General features: G+C 48.5%; 1 protein-coding gene across 4 annotated transcripts in view; it reads left to right on the top strand.

The window, feature by feature from the left end:
- The window catches only part of PEMT (phosphatidylethanolamine N-methyltransferase), a 49,908-nt gene that overhangs the window by 2,180 nt on the left and 24,737 nt on the right, over positions 1 to 22,991 (top strand). For 3 of the 4 annotated variants that reach the window (XM_007433649.4, XM_088147934.1, XM_088147936.1), the window contains exons 2-3: positions 1,633 to 1,740; positions 17,521 to 17,636. In XM_007433649.4, coding sequence (XP_007433711.1) covers positions 1,648 to 1,740; positions 17,521 to 17,636 — 209 coding nt within the window. In that variant the 5' untranslated portion in view covers positions 1,633 to 1,647. The remainder of the gene's footprint in view (positions 1 to 1,632; positions 1,741 to 17,520; positions 17,637 to 22,991) is intronic. The other variant, XM_088147935.1, reaches the window with a different exon arrangement.

Here is a 22,991-nt window from a genome sequence, read left to right on the forward strand (position 1 = left end):
GCCCTCTGCGGCCCTTGGCGGGGCGGGAAGGGGCGGCTGGCCCGGCCGGGGTGCGATCTCCCCCTCTGGAGTTGCTCCTGGCCAGCAGCCGTGCCCCGCGTCTCCCCGGGCACAGAGCCCCCCACGGCCTGAGAGGAAGGGTGCCCGCGCCCGCGCCCGCCATTCGCCTCCCGAGGCAGCCCGCTTCTGTGGCTCACGGCGGGAGGACGAGGGCCCGCTGCTCCGGGCAACGGGGCCGAAGCCGCCTGTCACGCCCTCTCCGTCGCCGTTTATTTCGCTTTTTGTAGTTTGAATGTATTTATCGAGTGTTTCGAGCTTCGTGGTGTCGCCCGTGGTGAGATGGGCGGCTGTATAAGTCGGTTTTACAAATGGATAAATATAGTAAATCAAAAACCCGCCGCCCCAGCAGGAAAACGAGAGCTGAGGCTTACGGAGGAAGATGGTGGACGCGGCCCTTCTGGCTTCACCGGCGTGGCCCTGCTGCTGGGTCACTCCCATCCTCCTCCGTGGAGTTTCAGATTGGCCCCCCCAAAAGTGGAGCTCTAGATTTGGAGTTTAGTTCTGCTTTTTTTAAAAAAGAAAAGCTCTCAGGGTGTCAAGAAATACAGGCAAGACAATGGAATTGGTCACACAGGAGGCCGGGTAGAAGGACTCTTCTCAAAGGGGGTGGACACGGCCTGAGCTGCTTTGGGTAAGAGAAATCTCTTCCAGCCTAGCTATCCCATTTATTTTTTTCTCTCTGGTTGTTTAGAGCAGCAAGAATCAGTGCCAGCTTTAGTTCTGACTCCAGCAGCAGTTCCACAACTTGATTTCTGCTGGATCTGCAACTGTTCTTTTTGGCACCGTCCTTGATCACCACCACAATTCTTATTAAAAGCTTTATGAGGGTTTGAGAGCCAACTGCCTTAAGCGACGCCTTTGGGCCCAAGGCACCCGTTCTGGTCCTGAGACCCTCTTTTCTCAAAGCTTTGAAGCAGGGTTCCTCAACCTTGGCCACTTTAAGACGGGTGGACTTCAACTCCTTGCTGGGTGGGGAATTCCGGGAGTTGAAGTCCCTCCAGCTTAAAAGTAGCCAAGGTTGAGAAACCCTGGGTTAGGGGCATGATGCAAAAGTGACAGTAACCACGCAAGGTAAATAGAGAATTGCCACATCAAGAAATATGGCAAACATTGGCTGACATTACAGACTCTGTACTAAGGTCAAATGACCATGAGGTGTTTTTTTTTTGGTTAAGCCAGAGAATTTGGATCAGTTTGGAAACAGTAGAGTAAAGAGAGAGTAAGCCTGTAATATGGTTAATTATTAGTACGAGCTGGACAGTCTGAAACAATCTTGCAGAAGGATGTGCAATACAGAATCAGCCTGGAGCTACTAACCCAGGTTAAAGGAGGGTTTGAAGCCCCCGTTTTTACCATTTCATTTTCTTTGGCCCATCATCGCTTGCGGCCTTGATGTTTGGTACCGTAAGGGAAAGAGGGAACTGCACAAACCTTGGATGTCTGACACGCAGACCGTGATTTAGAATTTAAAGCCCGGTTAGTGCAAACCAGGGTTTGGAATCTCATTTGAACCAGCCCAGCGCAGAGGCTTCTGCTGGGTGAGAGCCAACTCATATTCAGTGTCTCTCGCAGGTCGATCTCTCGGCTATGAGTCTACTTTCCGATTACGTGAATGTGACTGATCCCAGCTTTGTCCTGGCTGTTCTCTGCATCGCTTTCAACCCATTGTTCTGGAATCTGGTACGTACAGTTTTGCCAGCTCACTGGTTGGATAACTTTTATTTTTGGGCTTGGTGGCCATTGGAAGCCATTTACCTTGGCTTAACTTAGTTCTCAACTAGACCCTCAGCAACTTCCTCCAGCAGTAGATAGCTCTGCTTTGTTTTTTTCTTCCAAAGCTCTCTTTTTGCTCCCTTTCCTGATCATGTGTTTATTGTATGGGAGGAAACTACAGTTATTGCTGGGATTCTCTGGGGTTCACTCCAAAAACGCTAGGGATGAAAAAGTGAAGTGGTACCCGCGCAGTTAATGAACACGCTGTTGATAAAACGGTAGGTAATCAAGGAGGTACCTGGAGATGGGTGCACAGTCGGGAGACTTGAAAGATCAGGTTGGGGCAGGTGGTCATGGAGAATCTACGTGGTTGCTAGGAGTCAAAAACGACTTGATGGCGCATAATCAATCAACCTGGAGCCAACGAACGTTAGGATTGCCTGTTTTCTACTTTGGATTTGATCTCTTGAACAAGCCTTTTATTTGTTGGAGCTCTTCCAAAGCTCTAGAACAGTGTTTCTCAACCTTGGCAGCTTTAAGAGGCATGACTTCAACTCCCAGAATTCCCCAGCCAGCACTGAAATCCACACCTCTTAAAGTTGTCAATGTTGAGAAACACTGCTCTAGAACAACCGTCCTAAGCATTGTGCCTTCCAGGTGTGTTTCGCTTTGTAACTTCCATAATTTCCAGCCTATAAAACCCAAATGCTACTTTAGAAAGGTCTTCCTATAGAAATATGGGTCCTTCTTAAGATCGTCTTCTACCTGTATCCTCTCAGAGGTTGATCAGATGGGGACCATCCCTACCCATCTGGAGGACAGCAAGTTGGGAAGTGCCTCAGAGCAGATGCTGTCCAGGTGTTAAGGCATTCTTTTTCAGGACCAAGGGGAGCTCCCTATGGAGCCAGACATTCCCAGAAACCAAAAGGTTTGCAATTGCTTGGCCACACTTCTGTTAGCCTAAACTGGATTGCCTTCAGTCCTTGGTATTCAACACATAAAACTCTGTAGCAGAAGGGTGGGCTAAGATGATAGGGTGGTACTTCTGTCCCCTAGCCAACTATGACCTTGTCTATTTGGTTGAATGCTGCCAAGGGCTGAAGTCAAAAATTCCAGCTACCTAGCCTGTTGGCAGACCCGAAATTTCTGGAAATACCTAGAATTGGCCCTGAATCTTCATTATCCAAGGTGAACTAATACTAGTTCCCATGAGATAGAATTGGCAAAAATAATAAAAAAAGAAAAAACCCAAGGGAGATAATAATACTGAAAATCGTCCCCAATGTTTAAATGTTTGTTGAGAGCAAAAAAAGGGGGGGGGCGTCCACAAGATTCTCTGTTGACCTTCTCCTGTTTTTGGTTGGTTGTTGGAGTCAGAATTCCTTGGATGTTTTAGCCAAGGAAGAACTAATATGACTTCTTCAGTGAATGCTGGTTTCTGCAAAAATGAATAGGATGCAGGCTGTAGGGCGCTGTGGATCCATTCTGAAGAAGGAGCACAGCACTGAGGAGAAGGACCGTGTGATGGTCGTTGGGTGCCTGCTTTACAAGAAAGAGGGACTTGAACAATGGGAAAGCAAAGATTTTTATAGAAGTGGAGGCCAACAAGGCAGGAGATCCCAGGGATGTGATTGGCTGGCTAGTTTGGGGAAGTGAGGCAGGTCCTTGTCAGCGTACCTGGGGTGAGTTCCATTGTTGGGCAAATGGGCCTTGCAGGAGGACCGCAGACCTGGGGAAGCCCACTATTAAGGAGACGGAAGGTTGAGGTCATCCGCTGATGAAGGATGGTGGTTGGGGTTCCTCCAGGTTGCAGTTCCCTTGTAAGGATTGCCCTGGAGCTGGGCTGTGAGCTGGTGAGGAAGTTTCTATTGCCTTCGACAATACAACGAAGTTTCTATTCTTTGGTTAGATGGGATCTGGGGGCTTTGTCTGGAGCAGGGAGGGTCAGTTTGGGTCTGATGGGATTAGGAAAAGAGATGAACTGGATTTTGACCCTGGTCCTGTCTAAAAGACAAGGGGGGAAAGGGTGCAGTCCCCCTTTTGTCTGTTGGATGTATTTCCTCCACTCCAAGGGTGCCCTCTCCAGAGTTAAAAGGAAGTGTGGCTCTGTAGCTAGAATCTGGTGTCTTTGTTCCTCCTGGCTTTAATCTGGACTTGGGGTGGTGGCACTGCTTTCTTCTCCTTTCTGCCAGACGACTGTTGTTGCCCCTTCCTGTGTGCCGAGAGACCATTATGACGGTCCCCTGTTCAGAGACAATGCCTTCTTTCTGTCCCACCACACTGAGCCTGGTTTGTTGGGGTCTTTTTAATGCTGTTTTTCATGACCGAGGAGAACTGAGTGTTGAAACTGGGCGAGAGGAATGGTGGTCATGGAGATTTTCTTTCTAGACCAGAAAGCATTGATTGCCCATGCTGTGTTCTCCTGCCAGCCGCAAAGTGACAAAGGGGTGAGTAAACTAACACAGAAGTCTAACACCTGGCAAAGCAGGACAAAAACGGTAGGAATAGCTAAATTTAGGTATCTAATGACTCCCTGGGGCTGTGTTACACAAAGGCGCTGGGAACTGGGTCAGAGAACTTGAGGGGTGTTGTGTGTGGCTGGACTGGGAGTGATGCGTCACTTTTAGGGCTAAGCGGAAACACCTCCTCCAGGTTCCGTGTCCTATTTGCAAGGAACAAATTGGGGCTGGGGCTGGGGGGAGCGTGCTGGAATTCATTGTTTGATTTCAGCCGGGAGGCAATATTTGGAAGCTTACTCAGGGAGGGGGCTTTCTGCTTCTGCTCTGTGCAGCCCCCCTTTTTAAAGCTCTTCCTCTCTTGCCCCTGACCCAATTTCCAGAACGCCGTGGGTATCTCGTGGTTTCCAGAGCATTTTGGAGAGAGATAATGACAGCGGCCAAAGACCAGGCAACTTGGAAGACTTGTAAACCCTTTATAACAGCTGAAAAAGGGCCACCGATACCCTGACATCAGTTGAAAATATGCGTTAAACCCATAGGATTTTTCTTATCTTTTTAGTGCTCCACCGGCTGTCCCTGTATTTCTGAATACCAGGAGAACATGTGAGAGAGAGGTTAGCTTCAGGCATTGCTGATAGACTCCTCGGAGGCATATGACTGGTGGCCCTCCTGGGAGGAAAGATGCTAAGCTAGGTGGACCTTTGGTCTGATCCATCAAAAATTACCTGCTCACCAGTGTTCATCTTTGTCTCCTTTCTAAAACTCAGCAGCAGGGGGCGCTGAAGGAGCAACCTAATTCCCCTGCGTGGCTTCTGGACCACGTGGCATCTAGTGTGGGTACTTCCATCATTCTCAGGCAGCACCCCCAATGACCACGCAGGGAATGATGGTAGCAGTAGTCCAGTCATAAAGCCCAAGACTGGGATCTCTGTGGATCTGTGTGAATACAAGTGAAGAAGATGTGCAATGGAGAAGTTGATGAGAAACAAATCATCTCTCCTTGCTTGGTTTCCTCCTCTGATTTAACATCTCGGATATAAGCATTTAGAACTTAGTTCAGTCAGGAATCTAGCACGTTCCTGGTGAGTTTCTCCCACAAAGCGATGAATGGATGGTGGGACATGTTGGCGAAGGATTTTGAAGAGAAAGGGCCCTCTGTTCTTGGGAAGAATCCAGCATTCCCAACAATATGTGTTCCTTGAGAACCTCTCCCAGGAAGGGAATTCACAAGGTGATAACCTCAATTCCTGGTTAACCATCCAGAGGACATTTCATGGTCATCAGTTTTAGCAGTCACAGGCTTGCAGAATTGGGACATCTGCATGCTAGGATGGAAGGGTGGATCAGAGGGCCACCTGATGGCATGTTACACCGTTGTATGCTTCGCGTGGCTTTAGATTAGTGTGTTGCAAAAATGCAGCCATTGCGGTTTCAAACCCAGGCTTTATAGTGCAGCATGTGGTGCAGATGCATCCATTTGTGGCTAATGAACAAGCCCCTGTTCATGGCTTAAACCATAGCTTAGTACCACATGTGAAGCCAGCCATGGTCTTTAGAGCAGTCATGAGATCTGGCTGAGCTGAGCTGGGAAGCTGTTGATCCAGCCAGGCACCTGGACCAGAGGAGAAGACAATCCCAGACGATGCTTCGCTTGAAGGAAGCTAAGCTCAGCTGAGGCAGGAAGCCCTCTTAGGCACAAGGAGACCCAGCGGCCAGCTTGGGTGGGATCGAATTAAGGGCCAAAGCAGATTCCCCTTCCCTATTTTTTCCAGGACTTGAGAAGGTTTGGGTGGACCTCTCGTTAGCAATAGCAACACCCAGGCAAAGCAATGGGCATTAATCTTACAACTTGCTTGTTTTCCCTACTGATGATGGGTTCATATTCTGTAGTCCATCAGATGCTCGCCTCCTCTTCTGTAATTCGTGTTTGTTTTTTAAGTGCTATTGATTTTGGTGTACTCGCTGAATGGGAGGGCGAGGGGATTGCCTTGGAACAGCTGGCTCTCTGCTGGCGAAAGGTGCTCTTTCTTAGCGACTGGGGGGGGGCACTTGGCTGGATTGTCCTATTAGTGGAATGGAAACGGAGAGAATGCCAAGCTGGAGGGCCAAGACATACATCTTGGTGCATTTCTTTCTTCTTTTGCTTTTTGAAGCTTTCTGGCTAAAAGAGAAAGGTCCTTCCGTTACCTTCCATAAAAGGAAAGAAATCATGCCAGCTTCAGGCTAGGCTTAATTTAAAGTCTGGTTTAAGGTCTGGGGAATAGGAAGGTTTTGAAGGCCCCCCAACAGGTCCCTTTCCCCCTGATGAGTCAGACCACTGCAAAGCATCGTGCCCATTTGATGAAAGAAAATGCCTTCCCAGTTCCATCTGTTCTAAAACACAACTCTGCAAAACCGTGCTCGTGTAAAGCATTGCTCCCTTCCACTTCCATTCTGTTCCTCGCTCCACCCTTGTAAAAAAGCTTTGTTTGCAACGTGAGGGCCAGTCAGAGGGAAGGGAAACACTGGGTCCAGCACAGTGGTGCAGACTGGATTGATTCTTCATTTAGCACATCCCTTGCTGTCCCGGATAACATTCTTCGTTATTTACCCATTGAGTCAGGATATGGCAGGTTTTAATTAAGGGACAGAGGATTAGATGGGGAGCAGTGTCAGCTTTATAGAGATGGACGAGGGAGAACAAACAACCACACCGGGTGGATTTGTATCCGCGGGGCCCTAACAGTGGGACGAACTAGTTGGCCCATTGGTGCAATTAAGAAAAGTGGCTGCGTCTGAATCTAAGCCATGCAATTAAGAGGGGAAAACGGGGAGGCCAGCGGATGGGGGGGGAGGTATTGCATTCTTCCTCAGGCGCTGCTGCCCTGACTTGAAGCTGCATCATCATCATCATTTATTTATATGCTGCCTGCTGCCCGGCGACTCTGGCAATTTACAGCGGTTAAATACATTTAAAAACTACGAACCACACAAGAAGGCCAAACCAGCACAAAACAAGAGAACAAAGATGGCCTAGGAGACCAGCTTCTGTGAATTGCGCCTTTCTCTGGGTCCGAGGGTGCAGATTTGAACCCTTGACCCGGCATGGTTGGTGTGGATGGCATCAGCTGCTTTGCCCCCTCCACCCTGGCAGGTGATGCCCAGGATTTGGGGTGGGGCCTTCTGAGTTCAAATCAGAGATGCTTGCCGTGAGCTCTGGCTGTTGCCTGCCATAACTGGAGGATCAGACCTTGGAGGAGTTTTTCTGCACCCGGAGAGGAGATGAACGTCGGAAGTTTGGGTTTCCGCGCGGTGGGTTCTAATCCTCGTGAACTGCAGCAAAGCAGGCTGAATCCAACTCGAGCCTTGATTTGCTGCATTGCATAATGCAAATCCTGGCTGGTTGCATCAAACAATCCACCATCGATGGGGTTGGCACAACCCCTCAAGCCAGCATCTATGAACTGGGGAACTAGGGCTTTCCCCAGCAGGGGAGGGGGTGGGATTGGTGGGCATTCGCACGACCTGCAGACGACTCCCTTGCTGCTGCAAGGCTTGGGCATCCCGCTGGCGGGCTTTTGCTCTGGGCCGTGGCTGCCGGCTTTGGGGACTGGGGTGGGGGGGAGAGCGAAGTGGCTCTGGTGAGACCGAGGTCGCTTGGGGCCACCCCTGCCTTGCTGAAAGGGAGCAGGAGCGCTGCTGGCCGGCCCCGCTGCGGACGAGGTTTGTTTTGCAAGAGGCTTTCCTTATCAGCCTCCAAATTAATACACCACCTTCTTCTGCCAGAGGAAATCAATTAGGCAGAATTGCTTCCTTATCCTCAGGACTCAGGGGAAGGGGAAGGAGCGGTTTGAAAAACGCAGCCAATGAAGAGTCCCGGTTCCGTGAGGTTGAGAGGTTTCTTGCTTTCGGCGGCCCTTCCACCTGTCTCTGAAGATTATGTCTCCAGGAGCCCTCCTGGCTAAAGCCTTGTGTGATCGCATCTCTTGATAAGGAATTCATCTCTCTAATAGTGTTTACCTGGATTGGCAGAAAGCCGATCTTGCTACCCAGTATTTGTTTATATTCTTCTTTTTTTTAATCTAAGAAGGGCCTAACCTCCTCTGAACATCAGAAATTACAGGTTGTCCTCGTTCAGCGACCACTGTTCGGACCAGCAACTCAGTCGTTAAGTGAAGCGGATGCTAAGGGACACTGCCACCGTGCTGCTGATCTTCCTTCAGCTTTCCTTTGCTTTACAGACCTGCGAAAATCATTAATACGAGGACTGGCCACAAAGTGGCTTTTTCATCCCCATCGTCACTGTGCATGGTTGCGAAACGAGGCTGCTGCTAAACGAGAATGACCTGTAAGAAAAGCTCATGGAGGCATTAAAGGAAGGACTTGCAGTCCTTTTTGGCTCAAATAATGGAAATGTCATTTGGAGGGGCGGATTCCCTTCTCCATCCCTTGGGAAATTCAGCAATGTAGGAAATGCAGCCATTTGTGGTTTATTCTACAAATCATGATAAAAGAAGCTGCAGCATATCAACCAAACTCCCACACTCCCCCCCCCGGCTGAGAGTTTTGACCGGCTGTCTAGGCTTCTTAGAAAACCACGTTCAAAAACGTTGCGAACCAGCCCCGTTGGGTTTGTAACGGATGAAAACCGTGCTTGGTTTTCTCTAAAATGCACGATTTCAGGTCTGCCCTGTTGTCAAATGTCTTTCATTTTGTCTTGCTGCCTTGAGAAAGGACAGAGAACCCTGTGGGCGTTAGCACCTCGGCCTGAGCTCCCGTGAGTTTCCAAGGGTTGTGCAAAGTTCAAGAACCCTCGAGCGTAAACCCATTCCAAGAGGGGCGAGAATTCTCTTTTTTCTCTTTAAGTTCAGAACAAAACAAAGCAGAACCCTGGCGCTCTTAGGAAGCAGAATCTTGCGTCCGTGTTACCCTCGGGGATGTAGCTGCTGTTTTGGGAAGCGCGGCCTCGACGAGGCTCGAACCCCGGTGGCCATCAGCCTCCGATTCTGCAGCCTCTCTTTGGGATGATTCGACCCGAAAGGAGAGATTGTCCGCCGGGGAAAATTCGTGCAGCTGCACTTTCTCTCCAGCGCGCTTGCAGGAAGTAATGGCATGAACTTAGCTCGCTGTTAGCAGCGAGTTGAACACTGTTTAAGCAGCCTAATTAACGTGGGCTAATTGGTGGTGGGGTTTATTGACAATTGCGCAGCGCTCCCTCACTGTGGAGACACCTTGAATGTTCCAGGGTGATCCAGGCACACGTCGGGCAGCTCCTAAAGATGCTCATTAGAGTTCGCATGCAAATAGTGGCTTCTCTTAATTGCTGGCTTGTACAAAGTAATTAGCAGCGTGTTCCTCCCCCCCCCCCTTTGTTCTGTTCTGCTCCGGCTCCTGGGCTCCTGCCGTCCTCTTCTACCCTTCCTTGCAGTTTCCGCTAGCGATTAAAATCATGTCCCCGCTGCTTTTTTCCTCCCTCTTCTCTTGCTGGCGATGGAGTCAGGCTGTGGGGGGGGGCAAATGCACCCAGCCGGGAGGAGGGTCGACCCAACTTTAAGGCACATTAGAATCATCATTGCTTTTGCATGGTGGGGCCAGATGATTCTTCTCGCTCCTTTAGGCCAGAGAGGGTCGTTGCCAAGGATTGGGGTAGAGGTCAGGAGGCTCCCCTGGACGGGTCAGAAAAGTCACAATGGAGGCTGTGTCCTCCTTTGAGAGACACAGCAGCCTTCAGAAAACTCTTGCCTGGATGCCCTGTATCCCATCGGGACCCAGAACGGTTTCCAAACCTGCCGTTTACGTCTTAGCCCTTTCCGAACATGAGCGCTGTGCGAAGCAATAGAAGTGGAAAACTGCATTTTAAAATGCAGGATTATTTGGAACAAGCAAACAAGCTGCAAAACAGCCACTGAATTAAAATCAGCAGGCCTGAAAATTAAAATATGCCATCAGAGAAGCTGGTTTAAACTGGTTGCGCCATCGTGGGCAAGCGAGCGAGCAAGAGGGGAGCCGCAGAACCGGTCCCTGGGAAGACGGGATATAGTTTGGGGTGACCATGAAATGGAGTTCAGGCTGGATTCCCACCTTACGCTACACCACCCTGTTGAAATGCCCTTGGAGGTGGGTCTGCTGGAACCTGGTCATGGTCATTCCTGTTTTGATCAAAACAGAACAAAACTAGAAGATGGAATCTTAAGTGTTAGCTCCTTCCAGTGACTTTGAAAGAATAAATGGGGTGACCTCCAAGACTTCTCCCTGTGGGCCTCTTTTTCATTCTGCTCTTCTCCCCTAAAGCTTTGCACACAACCTCGGGGTACAATAGGGTGACAGATGCTTTTCTTTAAATGGTTTTTGTGCCTCTGCCGGACCATATTTTCCAATCTGATCCTCATTTCTCCCTAGACTACCTAGAAGTCCTTCCCACGGATCTCTTTCGCTGAACCCACCATGGGGCATTCCTAACACTGATCGGTGCGCAACCATGAGTTAATCTGAGGTCGTATCTGGATCTGAAAGCTTTGTGCTTGCACACTGGGTATATATGAATTAGCTCATGCTTTTAAAGAGCGAGGGGGAAAAATCACCTGGGCCCAGCTGAGATGATGGGGATGATCCAAGATGAAGATGTCACATCAGTGGGATTTGTCCCTAGGGGGAAGGCAAATGGATCAAGAGTCATTTGGGAAGCTGTGACAGAAATTACCCTCTTTATTGTGATGGGCTCTTCCAATTTTTTAGGCTATCAGCATTCCTGTTTCTGCATAGTGTCTGAGGGTGGCCTGTGGATTTCTTTTCTGCTCTAAGTGGCCTTAAAAACCTTCCTTTTCCCATGCTTCTGGCAGGCTGAGCAGCATAAAATCATCATATTTGTGATTAGAAGTCTCCTCCTCCTCCTCCTCTCTCCAGATGGGGGGGTGTCGCTGATGGTTCTCCCCCTCCCTCTCCTCCCCTCCTCCTTTGGAAATGGCCTTGTTTAAGTTAGATGCGAAGGAAGCTCCGTAGCCCTTGTTCTTCAGTCAAGAACATTAGGGAGAAGGTTCCCAGTGAAACAGAAAAGTGGGGTGCTGGTTGTCCACAGAGATTGTGGTGGTGAATGTCGTTCCAAGCCAGTCTTCCTGCCTCCTTCCCACCCTCCCGATTTGGGAATATCTTTGGCAGCAAATGGGTAAGTGAGGCTGAAGGAGAAGCCTCCTCGCACAGAGATGCTGTTGTAAGCCTTGTCATCTTTCTTGGACTCTGTGGAATGACAGGTTTTGCTGACTCTGCTTGCTGGGCCGTGATCTTAGGAATTTGTAAGATGGGGAGCTATTGGCTCTGCACCATTAATACATCTCTGGGTGTCCTTGGCCCTGGATCTTGGCACGATTTCTGGCTCTTGATTGCTTAATAAACGGACTGCTTCTCAATGATCTCATTCCACCTCAGGGTTCCCCTGCTGAAAAATAGGATTTTTACACTGCGGAATGTAAACTGGAATTGGAAACTTTTCCAGCCTACGAGGTTAGACCTAGTGCCCAGTCAGCGGCCTGACCCCCTCACCCATGCACCGTATCATGGTCTCCTGCGTCTCCCTCCCAGCAGAATTAATCTAAGAAGGCAAAATGCTGATTACAGTCGGCTTTGCTCTTTTCTACTCCAGTTGATGCTGATACAGGCGCACCTTCCCAGTTCTGAGATGGAGATCCATTTTATCAGGAGGGATGGCTGGCTGAGTAATGGGGCATGAACCAGAATAGATTTTCTAGCCAGCGTCCCAGTAATTGATGCCCTTTTTCATCCTTGAAGGACTTCCAGCTCCTTCTTTGCTCTTCCCATTCATCTGTGTCATTGTTGCTCTGCTACTGTGGAAGACCAGGCCTTTAGTCCAAAGCGTGACCCGTTTTCTCTCCATCCTTCCCGTTGCCTGTCCCTACAATGTGCCTGTTTCTGTGAAAGCTCCTCTCTTCCAGCCTCCCTTGAAATGGCACAAGGCTTGGTGAAATGGCAAAAACAAAAAATGCCCCTTTGACAGTTTCCAGACATTTTGGGGTCTAATTTCTGCTGAGTTGCTTTTCACTTTCCAAGAGCGAAATTGGAATCTGCTGGAAATCGTGCTAATGATCCATTGCGTAATCGTGTGAGAGAACTTGCTCATAACTTCAGCCTAGCGGAGAGACATTCTGGAGTTCCGTGCCCAAACTCACTCCATCTTCCACCTCTAGTGCTTGCTTCAAAAAGAACAGTTAGATGACTTTCCTGAGGACCTGCTGCCCTTTGAGATGGGGGTCCACAAACGATTTACTTGCTATAAAGACCAGGAAGAATTTCTCCACATTGAGCAGAAGAATGCAGCCGAGAAGAACCAGTTTCTAGAGAAGACCAACTATAGCAGAAACTGGTTGTTCTCAAGTCTTGTTCATGAACATCTTGAAAGTCCTGAGTTGGCCATTATGCCAAATAATGTTGAACTAAACGCACTTTTTGGTTTGATCCAGAAAAAGGACATTGCTCTATGTTTTGGGACATGTTCATAGGCGTATATTTCATGCAGAACAATGGCCAGATATGTTCTTTTTTGTTCCATGCATGAACTAAGGCTATGCCTTGTATATCACATTCAAGCGAAATAGGTGTTCCAGAGCTGCTGTTAGAGCTGGCTACTAACTTGTTCAGGAAAAATGGTTTCCTCCAACGGAAGGAATGGATCCAGCCAGGAGCAGCAAAGGACCAGGATGAACAGAAAGAATCAGAATGGCTTGAGGACAAGCTTTTAGTCTTTGTGGGCTGAACAGCTCCATCTCCTCCTCACAGTGTGGGGAATAACATAGGCCTCAAAAGAAACCATCCACATTTCAGTTGCCATTCAGTTAGCTTTTGGGGGCTACTGAAAAATGCAGAGTTTTGCATGCCCAAATCACGGTGGCTGTTTTGTATTCGTTTGCTCTTCCTTCGTGGTGGGAGCCACAGGAGAAAGCTACGTGGTGCTTCCTTTGGCGTGGAAGGAGGGCGAATCAATCTTCAAGGAAGGTGTTACATGGAAACGGAAATGAATTACATCATCTCGCCTAGGTTGAGCGTGTGTGTGTAAACTTTTCAACTCCTGCTGTTATATAACATAGATGAGTGTTTCTCAACCTTGATGAGTTTAAGATGGGTGGACTTCAACTCCCAGAATGCCCCAGCCAGCCATGCTGGCTGGGGCATTCCGGGAGTTGAAGTCCACCCATCTTAAACTCAACAAGGTTGAGAAACACTGATGTAGATGGTCACCAGATGAGATGTTGCTAATAGAGATGGGTCTTCACCAGTCTGGGTCCCATGTCTCTCCTGGTGAAGGTGTGGTGGTGGTGGTGATGATGATGATGATGATGCAGATTCGGAGTTCCAGCTCTTGGTCTTTGCTCACTTCTAGTCTGAAGAGGGGGACGTTCCAAATGGTGCCTCGCCTGCTGATAAACTTGAGTCAAAATTTGCACAGCTCCCATTTTTATGGGACAAAGGTCCTTGAATTAAGCTGCGTTTGAACCTAATTTCCCGGTTGTTCAGCCACAGCTGCAATTTCAAGCAAGTTGCATCAGATAAGGCAAGGCTGGCGTTGCAAGCGTTCACACACAGGATTTGCGGCAGAGAGCGCTTCAGTGTTGCTTATTTCTCACTGGGGGGGACTGTTTATCGATCGATCTCTCTCTATATATTTTCTAGGAGAATGAAATATCTGTCTGGTCCTGGGCTCATCCACCAGGAAATAATATACAAGCCTATGTAGAAATATCCTGGCTGTTAGGATCAAGTTGTTCCCAACAGAAGTGGTACCTGGGGGCAGGTAAGGACTCTTATCAGAAATAAGTGCCCGGGTCCCGACTCAGCTGCCATATATTTGCGGTAAGCTGGAGATAAAAATGGAATGGCGCAAAATAGAACTGGAGCTGGGTTTCAAAGCTGAGGTTGGCCTCCATTAAAATGCAACGCGTTTGAAAAACCCGTCCAGCTGGAGGAGGCAGCATCGTATATCTGCTCCCCTGGAACAAACACTCCATATGAATGAACGGCCAGGCAAGGCTGGAGGGGCATGTGCAAAAAACGGGGGGGGGGTGCATTTCCAGCCTATTCAACTGACACCGGCGGCCAGCTGGGCCCAGAAAGGAGAGCACAAAAGCACCGGCGTGTTAGCCCCATTTAAAATGCAAAAGCTGATGAAAGGCCAGAGGGAAAATGCTTTGCCCAACGCACGCTTCGGTTCAAAATCGTGCTTTTTTTTTTTTTTTTAGAAAGGAGAAAACGTTGGGGCAGAGTTGGGGCTTCCCAGCTGCTAAGGAACTGTTTGTGCGGTGGGATAAACCATGTCAGGTTTAATCTTGGGTTCCCCCTCTTTTTTTTTTTGCTTTGTTTTTATGGAGCAAACCCAGCCCCTTAGATAAGGTTCAGTGTATTGCACCCATCCAGAAAATGGGTCTCTTCATTTACCAGGGAAAACGTGTTCTGCGGGGATTAGACTAGGATCAGGCAGTCCCAGGTCCCGTCTTAATTGTTGAAAGCTTTGGGCCAGTCTTTCTCCTTCAGCCGACGCTACCTCGCAGGGCTGTGAGGGTGGGAGGGCTTTAGGCGGTCCTAAAGAGAAGAAAAGAATGACCGTTGTAATGTGTCGTCATAACGTTTATCGCTAGGTCCCGCAACGTCTTTCCACTTAAAGCCTTCGAAGGCCTCCGCTCAGGGCGGATCCGCCAAAGTAACAGAATCTGTGAATTGGAAGGGGTTGCATCTAGACCCACCCCCCGTTTAATGCGGGGACTGGAATTCGAGCCTCACGGACGGAGCGCCGTCTGGCCTCTGCGGGAACAGACCCAGGGAAAGGAAGGCCGGGGTGCCGGTCCCGTGCCCGTGGGAGGTTTTACTCGCCTTCAGCTGGGGTCTGCCGGGCGTTTGGCGATACGGAGCTACAGCCCTGATGCCGTCTGGGCCCCAGAAAAGGGGAAGCTGGCTTGCCCTCCCGCTGCATGTCCAGCCTGAACTGATTCGGGCTGCCACCATCCAGCCCTCCCGGTCCAGCGCCAGGGCATCAGGGCGTACCTGCTTTATTTGCCCTGTTCAGCCAACCCGGTAGCCCCTTTTCTGATGATCGCGCCTTATTCAGAGTCAGAAGCTTTCATGCTTACGCCTTTTATGGTTTGAAATAACACATGTTCGTCGGGAAAGGTGTTACTCAACTCCTGGATTTGGGCTACCGCAGGCTAACCCTGCTGCCGTCCTGCCGTCACTGCTCCGCGTGGCTCTGCTCCTGCTTGTGACTCAGCAGCTGTGTGGATTGTGTCCTGTGGCTTGCACCCTCATTCCTTCACCCCCACCCCGTGCCCAGAGCTCCAGTTATAGCAGCCTGGTGACGCACGCTCTCTGCTCCCCCCTCCCTTAATCAAATTTACAACTGCAAACTATTTATACCAGCAGAAGAGAAGCATCACACATCTGCCCTTGCTCATGTTCTAGAAATGTGGCCCTTCTCCAGTTCTCTTGCCTGTCTAGCAGACAAAATCTGTGACCAAGCCAGGGAGAGGACAGGGTGGGCCAAACCTTTTCTCCAGAGTATGAAGTAGGTTTGGGTGATGTTGGGAATAACGAGAGGCGTAGACTGAGGTGGAGAAATGGGCCTCAACCCATGGTCCAAAGCAGACAACGTGGTGAAGCTGGGGAGACATACTGAAATCCCACCTGCCCTGAGTTCCGTCAGGAAAGGAAGGTGGGACGTCCTGCTGTGTACCTAATTTGAACTTCCAAGAGATGCCTGAACAGCCCAGAAAAGCTAGGAGTCTTTTGGAAGACCTTAGGTAGGTCATTAAGTGATAGTTGGAGAGGAACGTTGTGGATATCTCCTCTATAAACAAGTCCCTTCCCCAAATCAGCCAAACACAGCATGCATGGTTCGGCCATGAAAGGCTTGAATAAAGGCTTCAGATAGAGGTCTTCTTCCCCATCACTCAACAGGGAACACCAGCTGATCATTCTGGGGAAGATGCAAATCCATATGATAGAACGAGGCACAAGAGAGGAAGTTTTACCAATGAAATACGATTTCAGATCTCATGTGATGCCGAGGTCACATTTGATGCATGTACGTGGCGGCTTAGGATGTGGATAGGATTCTTGGATCAAGGTGGGTTTTGATCCTTGGTGACTTCCAGCTGATAAAGGTGGACAGGTTGAGTGGGTGCTAGGAATCGTTACCTTTCAGGAACGCTGGGTCTGGCAGTGGCGAAAGCGGTCCTGAGATCCCATTGTTTTAAATTTCACCCCATTTAGCAAGCGTCCCACTTTGGGGTGGGGGGTGAAATAAGATTCCTGACCATGTAACGGTGATCCAAGTCCAAGAACTCAGGTGAACGTGTCCACAACATGGTTCAACCTGGCCGGTTAAAGGTCTAGTGGATGTGTGTACACAACATGCTTCAGTTGATTCATCTTATGCTTGGTGTGTTCGTTATGGTTTTATTTATTTATTTCTTTATTTGTTCAAATTTATATATGCCGCCCATCTCACTATACAAGGAACTCTAGGTGGCTGGTTGAATGTGTTGTGTGGTCCCAGCCTTTGGGTTACTTCATTTGTTCTTTCCATTGTGTGAACCCAGAAAGTAAATGAACCGGGGAAGCAGGTTAAGGCTTTTGTATGAACACTGCCTGTTTTAGGATCCATTTCGGGCTGGTTTGGGATAGAAATAGTTTGGTTGCCTTACTAGATCGTCCATGGTGGAAGTAATGTGTCTTTGGTGAGGGGGGGGTGTCTCTGCCGGGCCCCTTGGCAGCTTTCTATAGTATATCAGTGGTTACAGTCTTGCTCCACCTTCCTGGATTGGGGTGGGGGACATTGTGCGGTTTCAAATCTTTTTTTCCAATAATTCCAGATGGTATGAGGATGGGAGGGGGAGTATCCCGCTGGGTTTGATTTTATCGCCTGTTTTTCAACATCTTTATGAAACTAATGGGGGAAACGTATCCACAGATGTTTGTCATCTAACAAATGCTCTGTTCTCTCTCTCTCTTTTCGAGCATATTCTGGGAAGGCTGTGGAAATTCTGAATCATTGTTTAGAATCAATGAAGGACTACAGGAGGGTCTATAAATTGAAATTAAATCCAGACCAAATAGAGATACTATTGATTAGCAGGATTACCAGTCCACCGATGAGGCTGCGTTTCCTGTCCAAAGATGAAATTAGTAATTTGGGATCTTTTCCGCCTCCTCTTTTCTTGCAGAGATGTTGGATGCTGGCAAAAGTGCCTCATTAAGTGGTCATTTATCCAGCTGGTTCTTTGACCCCTTTTGATTTTGTTCATCTGTTCAGGTCGCAAGATGGGAGCACAAGACCCGGTCACTCACCCGCATTTTCCGCTCTCCCTACGTAGCCTGTTACTTCCTCGGAGCTGTCATCATCTTGCTCAACTTTCTGCGGAGTCATTGGTGAGTCTCCCGTTGGGGGGTATTTGATAGGCCCTGGGCAAAAGCTGAAGGAAATCGTCTCCTTGAGAGTGCTGTGCCCAGCCGCGGGTCTCCCTCTCTTCTAAGAGTGAGAAGAAAGAAGCCCCGCTTGGCGTTGCTTGCGGCCTCCCCAGAACTTGCAATGATTGAAGGAGAGTTCCAGGCGTTCTCTTGCAAAGGAAGCAGCGGTCTTCTCCGCAGCCTCTCCTTAGTATCCTCCATCACGTGCAGAAGCTTTTTCTGGCTTTGGAAAGTGACCGAGAAGGTGAGGGATAACGTGGAGGCTTGCAAGCTAATGCAGAGTGTTTCTTCAAGCGAGTTGCGTTGCCTCTTTCCTTAGGAAAAGAATCACCTTTGCTGTGCAGTGTGGAGCTCCTTGTGAAGCTGAATGTAAGACACCTTGCGCATGAGTTAGTATATGGGCCTTAAAGGAAAAATGGTAGCGTCTGATGGAGTCAAACTCTAGGAAGAGAAGTTCACGTAAGGAAAAAACACCAAACAGTGCAAGTAAAAACTTCAGAATTCATGTAAAAGTCAAGGCAAATGTCAGCCAGACCTTGGATGGTTCCAAGCAAATCTCCTGTCCAAAAAACTGACTCCTATCCTTTAGTTTTTGCTAGATTATATCCTGCTTTTCCTCCTGGGGCTCAAGGTGCCTACATCTGTTCTCCAGCTTGTCCCAACAACAGCCCTTTGAGGTAGGTTGGGCTGAGTGTGGCCTGCCCCAAGTCCCCCAGTGAGCTTCTGTGACTGAGGGTGGACTTGATCCTGGGTCTCTCCTAGTCCAACCCCCACATAGGGTCATAGTATCTCTGTAGGAACTGAAGCCAGTTGTTCAGCTTTGAGTTGAGTGAGGGCCTTTCCCCCAGAGGACACGAGTAGACTGGCCCGCACATGATCTTACAGCCCTTGATGGCCACAAAGTTGGGGAGACAGATTATGCTGGAAGTCCTCCTCTTGAAGAATCAATCAGAAATCATCTCCAGCTAAAAATCATCATTCCAGGCAATCTTCCTCTGCTGGAGTCTCCGAATGTGAGTGGGATCAAGAGTGGCTTGGTGAACCAAGGGTCTGACCTCATTTAAGGCAGCAGCTGTCCCGGCCTTCCAGAAAGGGCTGAAGATCTGGCTCTGCCAACTTGTGTGGGGCGAGAGGGGATATAACCCACCCTGGGGGTGGCTGGCACCTTGAAGACACTCCCCGAATCCAAGATATTTATTATTTATATAGGAAGTCTTTTTATAATGTATTTTAATTCATATTTATTTTATTTGAACTAATATTTATTCTTTTTACTGTAAACCGCCGAGAGTCACTCTGCGGTGAGATGGGCAGTGACAAATTTGAAATATAAATAAATTTAAATCCTCAACTTGATGCCCTCCAAATGGCCTTGGGATTGTAACTGAACACCACTGGAAGATACCAGGTTGGGGCAAATTACCCAGTATTATTCCTATCCATTGTGTGTCTATCTTATCGCTAGTTACAGCAAGGAAGTATCTTAGTCCAGCATCTTTTCCCCCTTTTTAGAAGGAAATGAAAAAAACTTTGGTTGCCCAGTTCTGTTTTCAGGGTTAGCAAATTCTCATGTTTACAGAAGGTTTGAGGATTATCTGTGCATTTAACTCACAGGTCATTTCAACTCTCTTATCTCAGACATGGCAGGATAATGCTCTCCCTCCCCACTTTGATCAGCTCATAATCCAGTATGAATGATGTACTGCACATTATGGTAATGTGTCCTTAGATGTTCTTGTTGCAACTAAGGTGACCTAAGCAGGGGGATCAGCTTTCCGAAAGCTTTCTCAGCATCCACAACAGCTCCAAAGGGTTGATTGCTCTGCACTGGATTTGGGGAGGGGGAGGCAATGCAGAATTAAATCCGGAGTGTAGGGCCAGCTTAGTCTAATCCCTCCTCCCCCCCAGGGCCATGAATATTCCATGGTAGCAAGAAAAAGGGCACAAAAGTCAGCATTCAGGTCTTGAGCTTTATGACGACAAAGGGAACCTTGGAATTAAACTTGCTTTGCGTGTGTGATGGTTTTACTGTTGTCTTTGTACGTCACCCATGAACCAGAATAAATGATGTGAGAGAAGGCAAAAGTTTTTTTTGACTTGTATACAGGTAGACCTTGCTTAGTGACTGCCTCATTTAGCAACTGTTCGCAGTTATGACAGTGATGAAAAAGTAACTTTACGACCAATCCTCGCATTTATGACCTTTGCAGGTCTGTAAAGCAAAGGAAAGCTGAAGTAAGATCATAAGCACAGTTGCGGTTTCACTTAGTGACCACTTTGCTTAACAGCTGAGTTGCTGGTCCCAATTGTGGTCACTAAACGAGGGCTACCTGTAAAATGTATTGGTTGCTGCCATTTCCCCCCCCAAACAATGGCTTTGGATTGCTTGGATGTGGAAAATAGCTGTGAATAGGTCAATGTACCCGTAAATTTGCCTTCCATAGAACCATAAAGAGCTGGCTTTGTGTGAGGGTTGACTTTACAAATCTCATAAATAAATTAGCAAATAAATAAACATCATCTGCAGTAAGACTGTGTAAATACGTGATGCTACGAATCAGTTGAGACTGATTTGGAAGCCTTCTTGCATGGACACATCGTTTTAATCATCCAAATCGCTCTGAATAGATTGGGCCTGAGTTTGAATGTCTAAATTCAACTCAGCTTGATGTTCCGGAACAATTCAGACATTCAAACTGTATTGGACCCCATTCGTTCATGCTTAATAGGGATGAAAGATGCCTAGACTCTGTATCTAGGTCGGTGTCACTTCTGTTAATTAAATGCATTCTGTTTGAGGCCAGAACGCTTTCCCTGAACTTCATAAAGCGGAGCATTTTGTAGTGGAAACTCAAGCGCATGACACAGACTTGGGGAATCGGAGTCCATCTGTTTAGGCCAGAAGCCTCCTTAGCTGGAGTTCCTTGAAGCGAAGACAGTGTGTCTTCCGGCAAGCGCTCTTCAGCAACTGCGACCCTCGCCCTACGGAAGAGCTCAGCTGGGCTCCCAAATTCAATTATTAGCTCCAAAGGGTCACTGGAAGATCTGCCAGTTTACAAGGTAATTTCTAGGAAGAAGAGCGATCTAGACAATCAGACTTGCCCTGGTAGTGACAATGACTTTCTGGAAACCAGTCGGATCATAATTGATTCCAAGCTAATGGTGAGTTCATGCCCTGCTCGGCTGGGCTCACGTAGTCGGGAGATGAGTGAGTTTTAGTTTTGCAATGCGAGCTTCTTCCTGGCCAGATTTGTGCTGGGCAGTTGGGAGGTTCATTTGGGGAGGCAAGTCAGGACTTCAGAGGGCCAGATGTGCAGGAGAAATGAAGGAGACAGAGGCACTCCAGCCCTCCATCCCCATTGTGGGGAGCAGCAGGGTTTCCAGTTGGATTAATGGGGAGGAGGGTGCAGGCCAGAAGTGGGAACCCTCCCTGGACCCCCATGATTTTCAACTTTCCCTGCTTTTGTCACCACAGTTAAAATGTGCCTTATAAGAAATCGGCAGCTGGGCTGATGGTGCTTGCTGGTTAATGCTGGTGTCCCGTCAGAACAGCTGCCGACGGTATATTTACCAGCCATGGCCACGGGGTCAAAGCTGTTGGGAAGGAACGGTTAGCAGGGGCAGAACAGCGGCCCCAAAGATGGGGGGATGGAAGCCCCCTCTCCCCCTCCATCTTTCAGTGATTTGGGGTTGTTTCAATGGCTTGGTCTGCGTGTGCATGAGTGAGGGTGCGCAAGAGAGGAAGAGGGTGTGAATACAGGGAAGACTCCAATACGCTCCCTGGCACTAAGGGTCCAGACAGCTGCTGAGCCTGATCTAGCAAGATTCTGGGGTCCCTGGCAGTCCTAGAGACTCTCCAGCCAGTGCTCAGCTCTTAGCATTGCTTGGATTGGCCTCGACAAGATGCAAGATTTTAAGAGAGATTTTTCTGCTGCGGCAGCCAAAGCTTAGCCAGGTAGAGATCAGTCAAACACAGCCCCCCCCCTCCAGTGACCCAGACCTGTGTAAGGCCGGGGAGCGTTGCATTAGAAGAGGGAAACTGTTTTGCTGTGCCCCTTTTCTGCTCCTATTTTTTAGTTGTCTGACTCATCAAAACACATCATCTCTTCCCATCCACGGGAATAAAGCCAGTTGGTGCATTAAAGAATATCACTACTTCTGATGCTCTTTCCAGAATCTTTGTTGTTGCAGTCAGCCCTCTGAGGGTGGGAACTGATCTCCATCCTCCTTTAAAAATCTTTCTTTTTCTTCCCCTAAAGCTGACTGCAGTTTAGGGCAGTCGCCTTAAGGGTGCTTTAGCTTCAGAGCAGCGCAAATGGGTTGAGCAACAGGCAAAATCGCGATGGGGATGATGGTATTCCCTCTCCCTTCTATGTTCATGGCTGAGTTTTCAGAGGGTATCCAGAAATTTGGGGCTTTTAATTCCCATTACCTTCAGCCAGTGGCAAGGGATTGGGAGAATTGTGGTCCAAAACCTCTGGAGGACATCTGGTTGGTAATTCCAGAAGTCTGGAGTGAGCTTTCCTGTTCAGTCATGAAAAGAGGAACCAGGATGGGACCGTGATGGCAATGCAGAGAAAATTAACTTCTTATCCCTAACCTATCAGATATATAGAGGCTGTTTCCTGAAATGGCCACTGAAAGGTTTGCTGACTGCACTGGTACCTTGGTCTTTGGGCTGCCCCCCTCCCGGCAGTTTTATGACTGGTTGAGCAAGTTTCTTTGAATTCACTTACCAAGGAGATCCCATCCTGAAGTTTAAGAGATTAACACTGAGGTGGAAAGTCATGCATAGTGTGTAAGTGTGCACATCTGTGTGCATGTGTGCATGACCTGATTGTGATATGAGGAAGGGGAGAGAGATCCTTCTGGCTGGGGTGAATGCAGGCCAAGGAGGATTTGGAGCCAGGAAAAGACCATGTTGAAATAGCAGTGACAGGTTGACCCATATATCGCATGACCATCAACTGAACTTATTAAAGAGGCTATGAAGGGATAACTATAAGTTCTTCAAGCGAGGCTGTTCTTGAAGAAAGCTCTTGAATCTTGGTGGATGAAGATCCTGGTGGCAACATCTACCAGCAGGGAAGGACACAAGGACAGAATGGTTGCCTTCCAGTTCCCCACCCCCATTGATCTACCCGGCCAATGAAAGTGTTTTCTCCTGTCCCAATTCACACCTAGGCACCCAGGCCATCCTGCCAATTGCTGCTTTCCTGTTCACACTGCAATCGAATTTCAGCACCGCCAGCTGTTGGGCCAGCTGGAAGAAGATGAGTTGTGATGATTAGGTTCTAGAGTTGTACTGAATTGGGG

Source organism: Python bivittatus, unplaced genomic scaffold (genome assembly GCF_059951505.1).
Source record: "Python bivittatus isolate LINGU-HERP-01145 unplaced genomic scaffold, Pbiv_v1 ctg000560_np1212, whole genome shotgun sequence".
Classification (NCBI taxonomy): Eukaryota; Metazoa; Chordata; class Lepidosauria; order Squamata; family Pythonidae; genus Python; species Python bivittatus.